Raw genomic sequence first — 18,887 nt, forward strand, 5'->3', positions numbered from 1 at the left:
TGTACTAACACACAGAATTCTGTGAAGGACCCTTTCAGAAGCAGACTCTAGGGTATCTAATGGGCATATTGTTTCTCAATAGGTCAGAAAACTTTGATAATTATCCCTCTAGCTCTTAACGTGAATTAAAATTAGTATGATATGATATGGAAATTTTAAGACATGCAAGACAGAGTTTCATATTTCTCCAAGTCCTTCTTGCAATTGAAAATTATTTACCTTAGCTGAGGTCCCTGTAAGTTGACATTAACTGTCAGAATCTTCTTCCCTGTTGCTATCAAAATTTTTTTCTCTATTTCTTCTTTCAGCTCTTCTAAACCATGTCCACGTAGAGCAGAAATGGCTAAAGCATTTTCTTCGGTGGGTTTATACCTGAAAGGTAACAATTGCTAGCACATTTGGTTTTGACGATTAGGCTGTGAAAATATTCCAAGCACACCCAATTTAACCGTGTTACTTTATAATGGCACCTTCCTACAGAGGCCACTTCTTGGATGACTCAAGTTATTTCTTTTGTAATTAAAAGATAATGAATTCTTTTTAAGACCATATTTACATATGTAAAAGAATGAGAAACACTATTAAACGCATTCAGAAGCGTGGGAGCTTTTTTCTACAGTAAGAATTAAAAAGCTTCCAGAACATAAGAAATGTTTAAGTACACTTAGCATCTCTTGCTTACCTTTCTATCAAATCCACTTTGTTATGAACTTCTACCATTGAGTCCAATAAACGGCTGGGAAGATTAAGATTCTTCAGAACTGACAGAACAGTTGCTTTCTGGAGCACGGTTTCTGGATGAGTAATATCCCTCACATGAACTATCAGATCCTAGCAAGTATCAATATGCAAGATAGTTAACTCAATGAAACTCACCGGTTACAAGTTGCAGAGATTTTATACTGTTTTCGCGATGCTAATTCATATAAAATACTTTCCTAGCCATTAGCTAATGCACTGGCAGGTCAACACTGTAAAATGAACTACTAGAGTATTTAAACCAATACTCGTTTTCGTACCATCATAGAAGAAAATCTGTAGCACCTTAGTCTTTAACTCCACAGCGAGTACGAGTTGCCTCCAACAACCCTGAAACAAACCCTGTCAATCAAGCTAGTTACAGAATCCGGAGTTCAAATAATAACTGATCTAATTTTTCAAAGCCAAAGCTGTGTAACAATAAGACTTAAAAAATACTGGAGAAGAAAAAGAGTGAACTCTACAAAGGTTATAGAAGAGTATGGCTGAAAAACTGTTTAAAAAATGGGGGGGGGGAAACCCCCATGTAACTTGTAATTCTGTTTTTAAATTCAAAATGCAGAAGATTCTAATTCTCCTTATTCTTAGTTCCTGAGATGATATTACTTCACTTAGAAAGCTTTATACAAAAGTTACCAGTTTCAAGTACATACACAATCATGTTTGTCCTGATAAAACCAAGCAACCAAATTAAATATTTGCATTCAAAATGTTTTGTCATCTTTGCTCAAGATACTGCTTCAAACTTCTGAAAGTGACAGAGAATTAAATTTCTTGCCTTTCGTTTAACGCTTCAGAATAAGAGACGAATAGGGCAGTTGCAGTCAGCTTTTGAAAGTCCTATTATTACATGGTGAAGAGTCTAATCCTCAGAATTCCATTATCTTTGACATTCCAATACCACTGAATTCCATTACCTTTGACAATACAGGCTTTTTGTTTAAATGTCTGTGTATATGGAGCTTTACATTGTGCTATAACACAGGAAACTACCTTTAATGAGAAAATGATTGGAAAAGTATGTTTATGTTTATTACATGCTGCCTGCATCACATCACGACCACCCACTTTTAGTGATATAGGAAACCTTAAAGTTAAAAAAAGATCATTCCAGAGGCTTTATTTAATTTTTAACTCTCAAGAAAACTAGCCTCAACTTATTCTGATGCACTGGTTAGATGTTCATATGTTTAATAAGAAAAATCTCATTTATCTGGTTTACATATCATGGAGGACACATATTACATATACTCCAAAGAAACCCTTTCTGAAATCTCTTCATATCTATATATTCTGCATAATTTCAAGTGTCAGAAAATAGGCTTATGGTAAGATATTTACCTCATTATCTTAGGAGACTACTGCAGAAAGCCAGCTACCTCACTAAGAACAGCATGCCAATTAACAGCATGCCTTTTTTGAAGGGGTGAGGATTATCTAAAAGGAAATTAATTTTAGTTCTCAATTTTTATCGTGGACTACTTACTGAGTAAACCACTTCTTCTAATGTAGCTGAAAAGGACTCAACCAGATTATGTGGAAGATCAGTCAGAAACCCAATAGTGTCAACATAAATAACTGCCATATGCGAGGGCAGATAGCCAGCATGGGCTGTGATATCAAGAGTGGCGAACAGCTGATCTCTGGGTTGAAGTCCTGCTTCACCAGTCAAGGCTTTGATCAAGGTAGTTTTTCCTAATTAAGGAAAAAAAGAACAAGATTTTAATGGCTGGTTTCAAGTAAAAAAATTAATTTGCAAGGTTTTCAGGTGAGTTGTATTGATGTAACATATCTTTTCATATCTATTCCACTAATTTAAATCTAGCCTATGATTAAGTATCTATATGATGTTAGGAAATCCAAAGACAGTCTTAACTTTTATAACTTGGAATTGGATTTAAGGCCACGTCCGGAAGCTATGCTGTGAAATCACAAGATGATCAAAGACTGAACTGACCTGCAAAGTGACATACCCACATTTCTCACCTCTAAGACTATCTGAAGGGCACTGCCATGACAGCATTAGAAAGCATACATTTATGCACACCTCAGTGCTTCTGGTGTCAAATAAAACAATTCAATATTTACTTGTTAAATCCAACAATAAACAGAAGCACTAATAATATGTAGCTTATTAGGTTTATGCTTTTATTGGGTGTTTCCTAATGAACATAATACTAGAGACATTTATTTAAACTCAATTAATATTTCACAGGATTTAGTCATTAAACTAAAGTGCTCAGTATATACCCTAGTTAAAGGATTTCAATTATGTGTACAAAATTGTAATATATATATTTTGTTGAATATTCAGTTTTAAAAGTATGGAAGCATGACATTTAAGAAAAATATACAGTGTAATCCAAATCTTTGAGTATGTAACTGATAACAAAATTAGTGTAAGGTAAGTGTGTTTTTATAAAGCTGTTGCGTAAGAAAATGAACTGGTCTTAAGACAATGTAACCTGAAAAAAGGGTATAGTCCAAAGTCTATTTATGCCTTGTGCATGAATTCGCTTGTGTAAGCTATAAAAAAAATAGAAAAAACCTTTAGCTTTATTTAGAATCTCTTATGAACACATCTCAGAACAGTATACGTCAATCAATGAAAAGCTACAGTGCTTAAACACATTTCTCAGATCAACTGCCAACTGTCCTGAATTTTCTGCCTGTGCCTCAAGCCTTCCCAGTGATCCAAACCCCACGTACTTTTCTCTACCCATTCTGATCCCAGTAAGAAAGATTCATATAAAGGGACAAAAGTAGTATAGTTTTAAGCCCTATATATAAAATCTTTTTGGCATAATAGGTGCTAGGCATTTCTCCAAAACATGTCTTCAAGTCTGGAAAAAAAAAAAAAGAAAAAAAGAACATCTACAACAAGCATCATTTGCTTCCTAACTATATCCTAATTGACATATATTTATTACACAATTTAAAAACTAATTAAAAGATGAAGCCTATTCACAGTGAAATGAGATTCTGGCTAGAGTTTCTAATTATTAATTAGACAATGTAAGCTCTTTTGTGTTACAATTTCATGAGGTTTTGCTTACCACAATTAGTATAGCCCATTACTGAGATAATCGGAAACTCGCGTTTTCTGCGCTGAGTTCTAAGTAAAGACCTTTTTCTTCTTAGTTTCTCCAGGGCATTCCTAATTTTAAGTTCTTTTTCTTTCAAGATACGGTTCTGTGTCTCCATGAATGTTTCACCTGAAAAATACAAATGAATAATTGGCAGAATAGTCTACAAGAGAAACAGTAAACCATGTGATGTTGTGCATTTGGAAATCAAGTGAGTTAGCACCAGGGCACATGAAGTTATAAATAAGCAACTAAAACTATGTATTCTTGCCTAAGATAGAGTCAGACTGATAAGTAATTTTTAAAACATAAGCTAAGCGCTCTAGAATAACCATGTGCTGATGATAAACCACTGTGGCAGCAAGTACTCTGTCCATGGCTACTTACTCAACCAGTACAGACCAAAACTTTATTATTTAAGCTACTTTACAATAAATTTTTGTACATTCACTTAGTTAGATGAAGACCACAAACAGTTTTTCCTCCCAGTCTCCTCCAAAAAATATAAGATGCAGTTACATTTGTTTCAAGGCTATGGAGAAAAAATATCCTCTAATTCATGAGAATATTTAGACTTTACCTGAGCCCATGATGTATCTCGATCCACCTCTCTGCTGATCTAGCCGAGATACCTCATTTTTCAGATTTGACCTGGCAGTGGAGTAACAGTTAATTAGAAGCAATTTTCTTTAATCAAGCTATCCTAAAATGCCTAACAAACACAAAGCGTAGTGACATTCTAATAGTACAAATAAAACCACTAAATGACAGAGCTCTAAATAAAGCCTGCTCACATCGAGAAGCCCGGCAAAGAAAATCCTGATTTTTCTGGCTTCTCAACCGTGGTTTGAAAAATCATGCAACTCTCTTAGAAAATTATAATGGCTATTCTGAAATTTCAGAGAGCCAAAGATGCCTCTGATCCATCCACACAACCTACCCGAACTGCCGTGTACAAAGATTTCTATGCCATGTAATGTAGAAATGTGAAAAATTCAGATACAAGTTAATGTCTTTAATGTTCCTTGTTAATAGCTTTCCTTATTAAGCCCATCAATATTATGTATGGGATATATAATGTTCAATTCTCACACATTCTTTCAATCTATCTTCTGCATTAGAAAGAACCGGGACGTTTTAATGAGAAATATCTTTTGTAAGATTATGTATTGAACACTTTCTGGATTTGCCTGTCAGCATTGCAAAAGCTTCAAACAGTGACATTAAAGCAAATATTTCTATGCTCTAATCAATCATTGAGCATACTATGCAAGCACTGAAACAGTGTCACTTTTATTTACAGTTCGGTATTACCATTTTTGTTACTGTAAAGAAATAGTCACTAAAATATGCAAATATCAGCATGTGATTTGCACAGCTTGAGGTACCTGAGAAGTGGAATTTCGGCCAATGCTATTTGAAGTTTTGCTTCTTTGGTCCGGGCGTTACAACGAAAAATGTGAAGTACAACTGTGTATCTGTCAAAGACTTTCACGCCCCAGGCATCTTCTAGTTCTTTCTTTAGCCATGTAAGACAAAATACACATTTTCTGTCCCGCACAGTATCAGTAGATCAGTTCCTACACAGCACTACAATTGGTTAGCTGATGGACACTTGAACTCAGAGGATCTCAGGATTCCATTTCAATGTATGGGTAATGATTATGAGCACGCAAAGGTAAAAATTGGTTGACTATGAAGAAAGGTGAAAGAGAGCTTAGAAGCTAGAACTTTATGTCCAGGTCCATCAAATTCAGCGAGAAACCTTCTGTCGACTTTAATGGATTCTGACAACAGCTCTTACAGCACCTCTCAGAATCAAGAATCTCAGTGGTTAAGTCCTTGCTAAAAATAATTACGAAATAATGGTATGGGAAAGGATAAGGCTAACATAGGAAAAGAAAAAAGATTGCCAAAATTGAAGAAAAAAATAAAAATAGAAAGAGAGGAAGGCAGGAAAATTATTTCATAACCAGCTTCTCACAAAATACTTATAAAAAACCACAAACAAACAACCAAACAAAAAAATCCCATCCTTGCTCTAATTCAGCAAAAGACACTTAAAGTATGCAGTATTTCCCCTCTACCATCTCAAAAACCCAGAATGATTGCATTTTATACATGTTCTCAAACACTTTCTTGAATCAACACTGTTAAATTGCTCTTTAAGATCTAGATTTGCAAAAAGACTTTTTTTGTTGTTAGCAAATCTAGTAACAAAAGTACTCACACTGTAAATTAGGGAATAAAAAAATAGGAAATTGAAATCAAATATTTTCAGCTTCCATCTCATCAGCAAATTGAAGTGTTTGAGAAAACTACCTATTAAGAGATAATTACCATATCAGTTCATTTTATCATCAGGGAAAGCATTCAAAATTACCAGCAAAGCATTAATGTCTGCTTGCAGAGTTTGCGTGCACTTTACACCCTGCATGATGCTGTACATGCAAAGAAACCAAGAAAGTATTTATTTCAGTTTGTCTAAGCGTTTCAAAGAGCGTCTATAGTTCATGCACCAGTTATTTTACTGCCAGGGTTTAAAAAAAAAAAAAAAAAGTGAAGCATGCTCCTCCTCTCAAAGTAATCTGTCCATTTAAAATATAGTTTCTTTTTATGGTTTAGGAACGAAAGTTTAAATATCTGAAACATTCAAATATAAGCTTGCTCTGAATTTACGCTTCATATTCAAAATACAATACAGCACCCACAGAACTAAAGGAAAATGAATACACTATCCATATGGGTATAGAAACTTGTGCATATAGCTAATCCAAAATGTTGACATTCTTCATAACAAAAGCTGCGTTACCACCTCCATTTTGTGAAAAAGACCTTGACTAACTTTTCCAACATTTTAAGCAGAGCCAGTGGCAAACGCCGGAGCAGAGTTTATGCTAAATAGCTATTAGGATGCTGGAAAAATTCATGCATGAGAGCTGGAAACACATATATCAACTGGACAAACGTAATAGGAATTAAGTTTCCTTTCAACAAAGCTCAGTCCAGGTGGCTTCATATATTACCATTTGCAAATTCAGAGTCATAACTGACCCTACTTCTCATAATATCAATAGCTTCTGAACAATACTGATGTAAAGAATATGATTTGATATTGATTACCTTTGTTAGTGAAGATATTCTTTCCACATTCAAGAAGACAGCTGTCACATGGGGCAATTTTTTAATCTTTTCTAAAAGATGGATAACCATTACAAAATACAGTGTTAAACATCAATTCTCTTTTTAAAATATACTGAATATAAAACCATTTTGCACTGAGCAGAATGCTCAAAAAATATCAAATGGCATCATATTCTTTCACGGTACAGTTATATTTGCACTAATTTAGTACTATGTCAAGAACAGCAGCCACTTACACTTATGTAAGTCACATAAATGCAGGGATTAAGTTGCCTCACACATTTTCAGTGAGCACAGGTTATTTCTATTCCGTGTTACTTTTGTAACCTTAAAAAAATTCTTTGAAGTTTGTTTGCAAACCTGCATGATGGATAAACAAAGTTCTCTCTCTCTTCAGCTTTCAAACCTATCCTTAAACAGTTCAGCTGCAGAAGTCTTCCATTTAGAATGATGCAATGGTGAAAAATCTCAGTCCTTACCTGTCAAAGCCTGAAAGTTTCCTTTGCCAAAAACAAACTTCTTGTCAGGATTTTTTGTAGGGATAATTATTTTATCTAAAACCGTCCAGTTCGGAAGGGTATCTACAAGAGCAACGGCCTCAGCAATCTGCAATTCAGCTTTATGAATGCACAAAAAAAAAAAAAAAAGGAAAAAAAAAGAAGAGATTATAATATACTAACATAACCTTGCTCAGATTTCCAATAAGTACAGTACATGCATGAACAGTGAAAGACTACACCACACTGAAATTCTACTAGGGTATTTATTTTAACCAGTAGTGCAAGAAGCAAAATGTCTTACCTCTAATCAGAATAATTAAGCTTCTAGTTTGATGCAATTTTAGCACACAAAGCATCTTTCTGCCAGTGCAAATTATTTCCATAGTTGTTGATTCAGAATAATTTTTAATTGTATTGTCAGGAAACAAATTACCAAGTTTTTTGCCTCAACAAGTGAAATGAATAACTGATTAGAAAATAAATTCTGTTAATTTTAGATGAGCACAAACCCATGTGATTAATTCCTTGGTGTGGCAATGTTTAAAGCATTACTAACATGGCATATCCAGCTGCTAACTTCACTGGTACTTACTCATAAAGGACCTGCTCTGATTTATGACTTGCTAAAACCAGCAGATTCCAATCCTCTATTCTGTTCATCAGTCACTTTATTTTTTTTTTTAAACATCTATATGGCAAACACTGATGTCTGAGGACTTTGTGAAATCACGAAGACTACACAAATGTATCAGATCAGTAGGTCCCGTTTTGATTTGCCAAACGGGAGTAAGATCCTCTTTTCCTAACAAATTTGTCAAGTTTCTCTAGATAGCAAAACGTAATTGATATATTAAATAGGTTACCTTGGTCCAAAAAGGTAATATAGTTTTAAAGATAACCATGATCCTCTTTCTCCTCATATTGTTAGCATTCCTTGTAAAATGCACAGATTTCCTGTTGTACCTGTGGTGTTTCAACAATCATTCCAAAACATTTGTTCAGACTTCAGGCTCTTCCTCTGGAGGGCCTAAATAAATGGAAAGGGATCACTGCTATTCTTCCATGTCTAGACAGAAAGGTGCCTTTGTATTTTTTTTTTTTTAGTTGTAAAATGGGAATGTTTATGCAAATTCTGAAAAGGTTACAAAGTCTATTCTGCAAAGTGAGAATTTGTTATAATTAGCATGTTCGTTGCATAATAAATTTGAATACAATAAGGAATATCATATGCTATGACATATAAATTGACATATATAAATATAAAAAAACTAACTTAGAAAATGCTTAATCCTTTCTATAACAACTGTGTAATCATTGGAGTGTTTGGAGAAACAACATCAAGCCAAGTTCATCATACATACTAAGCATGCATGATTAATATATATGTATTAGCTATTTATAAGGATTTCTGAAGGAAATCTAAGAATAGCAATGCTAATTAAGGTCCTTATAAAGGAATTATTGGCAACTGCATCCCTAAGTAAAATCACAGAATTGTCTGGGTTGGAAGGGACCTTTAAGATCATCAAGTCCAACCATTAACCTAATACTGCCAAACCCACCACTAACTATCATGTCCCTCAGCACCACATCTACACATCTTTTAAATACCTCCAGGGAATGCGATTCCACACCTTCCCTGAACAGCCTGTTCGAATGCTTGATAACTCTTTTGATGAAGAAATTTTTCCCAATATCCAGTCTAAACTTCCCCTGGTGCAACTTGAAGCCGTTTCCTCTTGTCCTATCACCTGTCACTTGGGAGAAGATACCAACCCCCACCTGGCTACAGCCTCCTTTCAGGTAGTTGTAGAGAGCGATAAGGTCTCCCCTCAGCCTCCTTTTCTCCAGCTAAACAACCCCAGCTCCCTCAGCTGCTGCTCATAGGACTTGTGCTCCAGACCCTTCACCAGCTTCGTTGCCCTTCTCTAGTCACCCCCCAGCACCTCCATGTTTTTCTTGTAGTGGGAGGCCCAAAACCGAACACAGCATTTGAGGTGGGGCCTCACCAGTGCTGAGTACAGGGGGACGATCACTTCCCTAGTCCTGCTGACCACACTATTTCTGGTACAAGCCAGGATGCTGTTGGCCTTCTTGGTCACCTGGGCACACTGCTGGCTCATATTCAACCGGCTGCCTGCCGATCAACACCCCCAGGTCCTTTTCCACTGGGCAGCTAGAAAGCTGCCCGGCAAAAACGTAACTACAGAAAAGCACTCCTTTAAGTCCATGAGAGGACTTCATTACACAAGACCTCAGCTTCACCTCACTCCTATATGCATTCTAACATTCTTGCTCTTCAGACAGCTTTTGGGAAAGCCTAAGGCTGAAGGACTCCCGCCTGCCCGGCCAGGCAGCATAGTTGATGGCTGAAGGCTATTAACATTTGGCTAATTAAGGGGGAAACCAGGCTTTTTCCTTAAGCAACCTGCGCACTCTACGGACCAAGCGGTTCTGCTGTCCAAGACCCAGCGGTTGGGTGATTTACGAGTCAAAGCACTGATCTGCAAACAGTCACTGACAGCACATTCTCAGAAAAAGAAACACCAGCCTACACCTTTTATTGACTTTTACAGCTTATATTTCACACTTTTATCACTGTAATAACGGGTCTACCCCACACTCCCGGCGCTAACCCCTTAAAAGCATTCCTGCGGGCCGCAAAGACCTACGACGGGTGGAAACCGAGGAGGGAGGCGGGCAGGGAGCGGCGGCTGGGCTGGCTGGCGAGCCCCGCGGGGGGCTAACCCGCCCGACCCCCGCCGGCGGAGCCCCCCCACCCATTCTCCCGCCCCACCATCCCCACGCACCCGTGGTGAGCGGCGACTTCTTCGGGCCCCACTTGACAGCCGGGTGCACCACGGCCAGACGCTGCGCGCCGGGCCCCACGGCCAGCGGAGAGGGGCCCAGCAGCTCCTCCACCTCTTCCTCCTCTACGTCTTCCTCATCCTCCTCCTCTTCTTCTGCACCCCCGCCGGCGTCCGTCATCCCCTTCCACCGCCCTCCGCCGCCCGCCCGCGGGGGCTCGCCCCTGCCGGGCGGCCGCTGCGGAGCCCGTAGGCCAACGGCGGCGCTGAGCGGGCGGGCGGACGACGGCCGGCAGCGGGCCATGCCGAGGGCCGCTGCCGCCCGCCGGCAGCGCAGCAGGAGCGACTGCGAAAGACGGCCAGGCCCCATGGCCACCGCCTCCCCCGCGCAGGACACCGGGGAGGGACCGCCACGGGCCGCGCGTCCTTCCGTCCACGCCCCCGCCGCTACGGAAGCCCCAAGGTACCGGCGCCCCGCCCACCCTGCGGCGGCGGGACACATGACGACGATCCCCGGCCTCTGATAGGCCGGGCGGCGCCCCTAAGGGACGGCCGTGATTGACGGCGGGCCGCAGCCACGGCCCCGGGCCTGGCCGGCGCGGCCCCGGCGGCAGGTGAGTGACGGGCCCCGTCCCGCTCCTTTCCTCCGCCGCCTCCCGGTGCTGTGCGTCTGTGTGCGCGGGTGGGCGAGGGCGCCCCGCCTCCCGGTCCGGCCCACCGCCTCCCGTTACGTCCCCTCAGGGTGGTGGCGGCGGCGCCCCTGGGGTGGTTCTCCGGGCAGAGCGGGGGTCGGCCTGAGGGGGATGGAGGGCTAGGTAAGAGGCCCGGGCGGCCCGGTACGCACCGCTTGGCTAGGGCTCCCGTCAGGTGCAGCTGTCCCGCCTCCAAATTCTCCTATTTTAATTATTTTTTTCTCTCAAAATTCGGTTAACTTCTCTCTCTCTCTTCTGTGACCTGGTTTTGTGGGGGGACTTTCCGGCTTAATTTTAGGGGAACCACCTAGAATTAACTCTCTTTGTTTTCTTTTTCCTCGCAGCTGTTGGCTGCTGTTTCACCCGCAAGAGCCGAAGCTTCATTAAGCGTTTGACGCCACTGGTCCCAGTGAAGTTTCCTCGGAATTGGTGCTGGTTGCGTTAGCATGTGGTCTGCGCCACTTAAATAATGTAGCGGAAATGATAGCCGAGCCCAACGCAGCCAGTAACCTTCCCAGCCAAAAGTAAGGCCTGCCACAGTTTGTAAAAAATTTGTTGGTAAACTAGGGTGCTGTCCCTTGACTTTGTGCCCCATGGATAGTGGGGCAGTCTACAATGTGTCATTTTGGGTGGGAGGGAAGAAAAAAGGGATTGGCTGTGTGCCATGTTTCGTTACTAATGTCTCTGTTTTATTCCCTTTTATGCATTGCTTAGCATCTTCTCGATGTAGTGTTTCATGTTGACTGACAGGGACCTTGGCCTTACAAGCTTTTCTGTGCCTTATTCACTGCAGTGCAAATGAACATACTTTGAAAAGAATAACGAGCAGATTTATAGTCAATGCGTGTGTTCACTTCAGTGGTAAATTTGGGGATGCTGAGGGGCAAGAGTGCTAAGTATTCCATAGTCTCCCTGTTGGCAGTGAGGGGGGCATTGTAGTCCATGATGACAATTAATATAGCTTCCCATATATCCTTTCCAATATGTTTCATCTGAAGCCAGCTTCTTAGTTTCAGAAGTGTCAGGAAGGCACCTGGCAATTGTTTAGCTGAGATTCTTATGTTGCTTCTAAAAGATGAAGCAGTTGTATTGAAATCTATACACCTAAAAATCTACAGGTAGGATTCTTCCAGTAGCATAGACTAATTGTTCCTTTTACATAGCTAAAGGAATATGTTATGTCTTTGTTAAAGAGGTAGCTTTCTTTTTAAGTCTGGGTCACTAAATCTGCTCCAAATATTTATTAATACGAGAAAACTGAACTCAGAAATTCTCACAACAATACCGTGTTTGAGGCCTAGATGAAGAATTTTGCTTCGCCCCTACTTCAAGTGGTTTTATCTTATCAGCAATACTTCAAGTGTTAGTGAAAGGATCATATTGTGGCAGGAATGCATGGTAAAAATGAGTCTGTGAGCCACATGTAACAGGGCATAAAGGTGAAAATTAGGATGAGGCAGGAATGGAATTCTGCGTCTGCTTTCTTACTGATTGCTGATGGAAACAAAGGAAATGGCTGAGAACTGTTTGTTACCAGTGAATGAGGCAGTGAGTTTAGGTATGCAATAATGCTTGGGATGGTGCAGACTAACAGAGGGCAGCAAAAAAACACAAACAAAAAAACTAGTTCAAAATTTGTCAGACCTACTGTTGCAGTCCTGTAGTTGGAGTTATGTATAAGGATTGCTGCAGAAGTGATCACGTGTCATCCTCTACTAGGTGACAGTGGTTCCTATTTTGCTCAAGAAGGTAAGAGGATGTCTTAATTCTTTTAACAGTTTCTTCAACAGGAACTTAGTTGTGCAAATAAAACCTCCATTAAAATATCTCACTTAATTTCTAAGTGGTTTCACGGAGTTCAGTTTCTAGGGTCTGGTCTAGTTCCTGAAAATGTTTAAGTACCTGCCTCATGAATAGCCTTACTGGAAACACCAGTATTAAAAGGAAAAAAAAAAAAAAGAAGAGAAAGGAGAAGCATGAGTATTGATAGTATCTGGATTTAAAAAAATCTCTTCTTTTGTGTAGGTTGTCTGTTGTAGCATGGTGCTTCCTGTGGCATTGCTATGTGGTGTGGTGTGCTGATAACCAAAACAATTCAGAAACTCAATGGCTTTTTAGTGTTAGTATTTAGTGCTTAGTTACATTTGCTGAGTGTCTAAGACAGATGTTTAGTGCATGTGTGGAAGTTACAACATCACAGAGATGTTGTTTTACTTGGCATCATTAGCCCAAGGAGGAAGCTATAGATCAACCCTCTTCTCATTGTTGCAGGTTTTGCAGGGCTTTGGTAGGCGTGCTGGTCCCTATACCAGACGTTCACTTACTTTGTTGAGCCCCTTTTGCCATGGGTACGTTTTGCCTGGCATAAGCTGACAAACTAAGTAGCACAGGGCCAGTAGGTACCATCTGTAGTGCCATCCTTCAGGATGTTCTTGGGAAAGAGACATATGAGTTAAAGCTTCAAAGAAGTATATTCTAGACAGAGATATTAAAAGCAGTACATGATCAGACAAGTACTTGACTGAACTGTCCTGCAGCAGTTCTGATTTTTTCATTATTTAAATGTTTTAATTTGACTTGGACTCAATTATAGTCCCTGTAATCAAATGTTTATTATAGAATGGAGTAAGTTGCTAAACAGTGCATGCAAACAATTCAGGAAAATTGTTTGACAGTGTGTTGAGCATTATGTTGAGGTGTAATGCAGAAACAGGTAGTGCATGTTACCACGATGTTGGCTGGCATCTCACTTGTAGTTCTAGTGAAACAATGCAAGTAAGGACATGTTAGTCCAACCCCATAATGTTGCATTCTGCTTTGAAACAGAGAGTGAAAGGATTTAATCACATAGGAGAGGCAGCTCCTTGACAAACATGTTTGGATACTTTTTGTTTATTCGTGGTCTGTAGAAGAATCTGGGAAGAGCTAACTGGCATCAGAAAAGCAATACATATTGCTATCTCTTGTTGCTTGTTTTTTTCAACTAGGAAGTCTCTAGTGGTCCTTGAGATACTTAGTCTCTGTGGCTCACAATTACAAATCAAAGAAAACATTTGAAAACTTCTGCAAACTGTTGCTTACAGCATGCTGACTCAGTTGGGAACTATAGGTCATCCCTCTCTTTTCTATAACTTGCAGATGGCCAGGCAGCTAACGTAAGAATTGGTTCATCCTGAACTATTGTCTTGGCTTCCATCTGTGAAACACTGTAGCACGCTTTGAACTTTTCTATGGCAAGGAGTACATTGAAATTAAATTTTAATAGGACTTTTCTCTGTAGGGAAGTTAAGATTTTGCACGATTGTATTTAGAAATTTGATATATTTTTATAGATTTTTATAGTTATATAGATTTTTATAGGAGTCTTTGGAAGCCTAATTCTACATCACTTATGGTGAAATGTCCCAATAGATTAAAAAAGTAAACAGAGATGTGTTTAAATAAAAACTTCTGTCTGCTGTCACTAACAACATAACATCAGGACGTTCGTCCTGCAATTGATAATATTCAGCCTGAGGATTTGTTTCAGTCATATACTGCCTCTGCAAAGCAGTCTTGGGAAGAACAACAACAGTGGTTATGTGGCATTAATAAACCTAGCTGGAGTTGAGCTGTCTCTGCGTCCATAGCACAGTTAATTCTCCGTCTGGGTTAGCCAGCACAGGATATCGGAGAGCTGACTATGTCTGACAATGTAATACACTATTCTTTTCTTTGTAAAGGGGTCACTTGTGATGGTACGCTGTCTTGTTGCAGCCATATCGTGAAAATTAAAGTAACTGTACACTCTCATATTTACTTTCTTTTTGTGCCTTCTTATCGTATAAGTCAACTGGCTTCATGTCCTGGCCACCGTAGTTTAAAAGGAGGCCATAGCAGCCAGCTACCAGTACTGGATCGGCTGCACAAGTGGGATCCAGCTTTTCTGCTCAAACATGACCTTTGGCAAAGCATATTGTTAGCATTGGGAATGATGACAAGTGGCATGATTTCATTGCAGATAAATATATGGCTTCAGATCTCCCAGAAGGTGCATCTTTATTTATAAAGTTATTTCTTCATTGCGTTAGCAATGACCTGCAAATGGAATTTCTCATGTGTCTTTTTTCTTCAGCGTGTTTAATAGACAAAGTTAAAAAGTTTCTTCCTCTCATTTTAAATTGTAGACCAATCAAATGTTGTTACCTTGTTTTGTTCAGGGCAACCACGAAGTGAATGCATACTTGTGTTACTGATTCATGGTGCAGAGCTCTTAAGTCAACAAAGGCTGCCTTAAGTCAACATCAGCTTTCTGTTTCGTTTACTTACTTTCTACTTCCTTGGTATCTTTGATAGTTTTGCTAGCTTTCTAATTATCTGTATATCTTACAGGAAAACCAATAGTTTGAAAAAGGCCCCAAATTTCTGTTGTACAGTTAGCTGTTTTGTTTTTAGTAAGAAAACGGCGTAACTTCTAAATGATTCGTTAAAAATATTAAAATACCTATACATGTTTTTATTTTCTTCTGTTGTTTGTGCTGAAGTTTGTAGTTCTGTGATCTCACTGCTAACCCCTTCAACATGTTTCAGAGAGAATGCTGTCCATGATGAGACTGTGCCTGAGTCTGCTGTGCAGAATGGCAGCTGTGTGAGAAATGGCAACCTGAAAACACCAGTAAGTTGTTTTAAGTATTTTTTTTTATTATGGAATTTATTTTCTCTCTCATTCAATTGTTACAAAATTGAGTATTACATTTAAAAAATCGCAATTTAATGGATAGTCACTAGAGTTTGACCCGCAAATTCCATTGTCGTCAGAGCCTCAATACTGGCTTTTGAACAGTCAGTTCATTTCAGCGTGTGTTCACGCTGCATTGTGTGCAGCTGACGTTACTTTGCAGGTTGTGTGTCTACCCTGTGAGTGAAAAGACGTAGAAGAGCTTCTGTGCTTGCTGTCTATTCTTCAGAAATCACAGCTGCCACTGAAAAATGCCTTCTGGCTAGTACACAACTGTTCAGAAGCTACTTTCGTGTCATGCCTTCCTATGCTTACGACTCATTGTTGAAAAAAAAATTCAAACTGGTAAATCCTTTCTTTCATTCCCTTCTAGTATGGTCATGTTTGATAAGGCTTTATCGGTGTCCTTGAAGCTTAAAAGTTAGCACCCTGGGGAAATCATTACAATGAGAGTAAAATAAACTTGTTATTGGGGGTAGGTCACGTATTTGTGAACGGCTGTTACATGTTGCATTTTCTCACGTACATTCTTTGCTTTGCTTGTTTCAGAGAGAGAAACGGAAGGTTCGAGAACAGTGTGAAAACGTAAGGAGAAATTCTTCCAGTAGCAGAAGAGTGAGCCAGCTGCAGAATGGCGAAGTGGTTGAGGCAGTTACGTTGTTTGAAGTGGTTAGCATGGGGAAGCAGGCCATGCAGGTATTTCTAGCTCTGAATTCTGAGAGGAGTTGGTGGAGGGAAGATGGATAAACAGCGGTCATTTCAGTTATTTGTGCTCTGGAGTATTGAAATTTTATTCGGTTTTGTCATAGGTGGGGAAGAAAAGTGTTTGATTGAAAAACCGTTACGAGCATGGCTGTTGAAAAGAATGCATCTTCAAAAAAAGAGGAAGGAAATATGTACATAAACCAGTCTTCCTAAAGCAATGTCTGAACATATGAAAAGGGAATTAAAAAATACAGAAAAGGTTCATCACTAGAAAATTTTGGTTGTTCAGGATTCTGAAAATCAGGCTTTTTTTTTTTTTCCTGGCAACTTACCTTTTGGTATTTTTCTTTTACCTCCATTCCAATGCAGTTTGACAGCATTTTGCATAGTAGTCAGGTTCCTGTGCATTTACATACTTATCAACTGTGGTCAGTGTGAGGAAGCCCGCCTCCCCATACCCTGTGAGCATATGTGTATATTGTGTTTGTGTATGAGGGACTAAAATCTAGAGCCCCGAATATTTTTATACAGGTTTATACATATGTGTCCAGTATGTAGTGTCTGTAAGCAAAGTGTATGTGGGCACACATGAAAAGTACATTTATGTTTTGGAGGTGAGACCTTAGTTTTTCCAAGACGTTTATGTGGATGGACTTTTGCCGTGCTATGGCTGTGTTAACTTCAGCAGAGCTCCCTGACGAGCTCAGCTTCTACTCTGCAAAGCACGATATGAAGGGCCTGGAAAAGCAGCAGCTTGAGTCCAGGCTGCTGCTGCTAGAATTCATTAGAGCTGTGTGGCACTACAGGTGCGTTGAAGCCTGGATGGCTTGTCCCAACAGGCCAGTGTCACGTACAGGCTGTAGGCTGGACTGCCCTAGAAATGAAATTTGGAGTTATTTTTTTAGCTTAAATGTAGTATGTGAACTGTTTCAGCCTTCTGCACAAACTGGATGCTAGAGAAGAAGGGGAGAACTCCTAGGGACAACTGCTAATATTAATTTAATAATAATAATTAGGTGGTGCAGAGGTTAAATGTGGTGGGGGTTTTTTGTTTGTTTTCTTTTTTTGTTGTTTGTTTGTTTTTGTTTAAATGAAAATGTTACCTCAATGCTGGAAAGAAATCATGAGGATGATGTTTTGGTTTTTGTATATTAAATTTATTAAAGCTGTGGTTATTTTCCCTGTTAACAGGGAACAAAGCATCTGTGAATGGCAACATTGCCTAGAGCAGAATGAACAGTTCAAGACTTCGTTTTTCCCCAGGAGGAGTCTTTTGCATACACTATTAAAAATGGAACAAAATGGCGTGGAGTTTATTCTCATTTTTATTATTTAATGGAGATGGAACAGTGTTAGTTTGTTAGCCTTTATTATGAATGTCCTCACTGGAGTGCAGCATGCTGTGTTCAGCTTCTGACTAATGAGTTTCTTTAATTTGTTCTAGTCTGTAGTAGACGACTGGGTTGAAGCTTATAAACAAGACAGGAATGTGGCGCTTTTAGATCTGATCAACTTCTTCATTCAGTGCTCAGGCTGCCAAGGTAATTTACCCTCTTAGTAGCCCTTTCCATTGTCTGTGGGTGAGAGTAATCTGAAGTGTGCTTTCTAAAATGGATTCTTTTCTCTCCAGTAAATCATGTGCTTATAATCTGTACTGTTTGTTAAGACGAACTCCAGATGGGCAGGACTAACAGCAAAGAATGTTGCTGGTTAAATTCTTTGACTCTGTGTTTACAGCATACCAACTCCGAGTTGTATTTGAACATGGTTTGGAAGGTCAGGTTTCTGAAGCGGCATGTCACATCACTTTGCAGAATCCCCACGTAGGGAAGATGGCTTTGATGATGGTTCTAATTAAAATCCAGTGTTTCAGTCGCTATTTGTCTTGTCATTTCCTAGTATCTTTTGCTACTATCTTTCCTTGAAAATAAACAACTAGCAAATTAAGCTCCCTGCTTTGGTGTCTAGAAAAGCAATCTCTTACCCCATTGCAGTTACTTTTACCAGAGGGTTGTGAAGCTGTCTATTTCATAACAAACATTGAGACACAGTGACTTCTTGGGACAGTTTGCTAGCGAAATGCTTCAGGATGTCAAGTAAGAGTTTTAAGAAGACTATTCTGTTAGCTTGAAACTTCTGAGTGTATTTAAGCAGCTAGAACATACCTTTTTACGCTTCAAATTTTTTTCCAGGTCTTTGAGTAATATGCCTTCTCTTATGGAAAATCTGTTGGGGTCTTAGACTAGCAGTGGGCAAAATTTTAGTAAATCCTTTAAGTAAATGAATGGATGAAGAAATAGCCATGCCAGAGAGCACAGGGCGGATTTCTCTAATATGAATTTAAGTTTTGGTTTGTCAGTATTTTCTACTATAACTGAATTTATGTGTCTCCCTATATATATATTGCCCACACCGGTGTAAACAGAGATAAAACAGAGTTGCCTTTTCTTGTTGTTTCTAAATTTAAAATAAAATCC

General features: G+C 39.4%; 2 protein-coding genes across 4 annotated transcripts in view; one reads left to right on the forward strand and one right to left on the reverse strand.

The window, feature by feature from the left end:
- GTPBP6 (GTP binding protein 6 (putative)) overlaps positions 1-10,815 on the reverse strand; it is a 14,801-nt gene extending 3,986 nt beyond the window's left edge. Inside the window, exons 1-9 of the mRNA XM_063340453.1 lie at positions 10,300-10,815; positions 7,469-7,606; positions 6,969-7,039; positions 5,234-5,364; positions 4,426-4,496; positions 3,816-3,974; positions 2,246-2,454; positions 683-831; positions 220-372 (exon numbers count right to left, since the gene is read on the reverse strand). Coding sequence (XP_063196523.1) covers positions 220-372; positions 683-831; positions 2,246-2,454; positions 3,816-3,974; positions 4,426-4,496; positions 5,234-5,364; positions 6,969-7,039; positions 7,469-7,606; positions 10,300-10,798 — 1,580 coding nt within the window. The 5' untranslated portion in view covers positions 10,799-10,815. The remainder of the gene's footprint in view (positions 1-219; positions 373-682; positions 832-2,245; positions 2,455-3,815; positions 3,975-4,425; positions 4,497-5,233; positions 5,365-6,968; positions 7,040-7,468; positions 7,607-10,299) is intronic.
- A 7-nt stretch (positions 10,816-10,822) lies between these two features.
- Positions 10,823-18,887, forward strand: part of LOC134518108 (cohesin subunit SA-2-like) — a 68,504-nt gene continuing 60,439 nt past the window's right edge. For all 3 annotated transcript variants that reach the window (XM_063340369.1, XM_063340390.1, XM_063340379.1), the window contains exons 1-5: positions 10,823-10,910; positions 11,333-11,512; positions 15,558-15,642; positions 16,255-16,401; positions 17,855-17,951. In XM_063340369.1, the coding sequence (XP_063196439.1) occupies positions 11,469-11,512; positions 15,558-15,642; positions 16,255-16,401; positions 17,855-17,951 (373 nt within the window). In that variant the 5' untranslated portion in view covers positions 10,823-10,910; positions 11,333-11,468. The remainder of the gene's footprint in view (positions 10,911-11,332; positions 11,513-15,557; positions 15,643-16,254; positions 16,402-17,854; positions 17,952-18,887) is intronic.

The sequence above is a fragment of the Chroicocephalus ridibundus genome, chromosome 1 (genome assembly GCF_963924245.1).
Source record: "Chroicocephalus ridibundus chromosome 1, bChrRid1.1, whole genome shotgun sequence".
In the NCBI taxonomy this organism is placed as follows: Eukaryota; Metazoa; Chordata; class Aves; order Charadriiformes; family Laridae; genus Chroicocephalus; species Chroicocephalus ridibundus.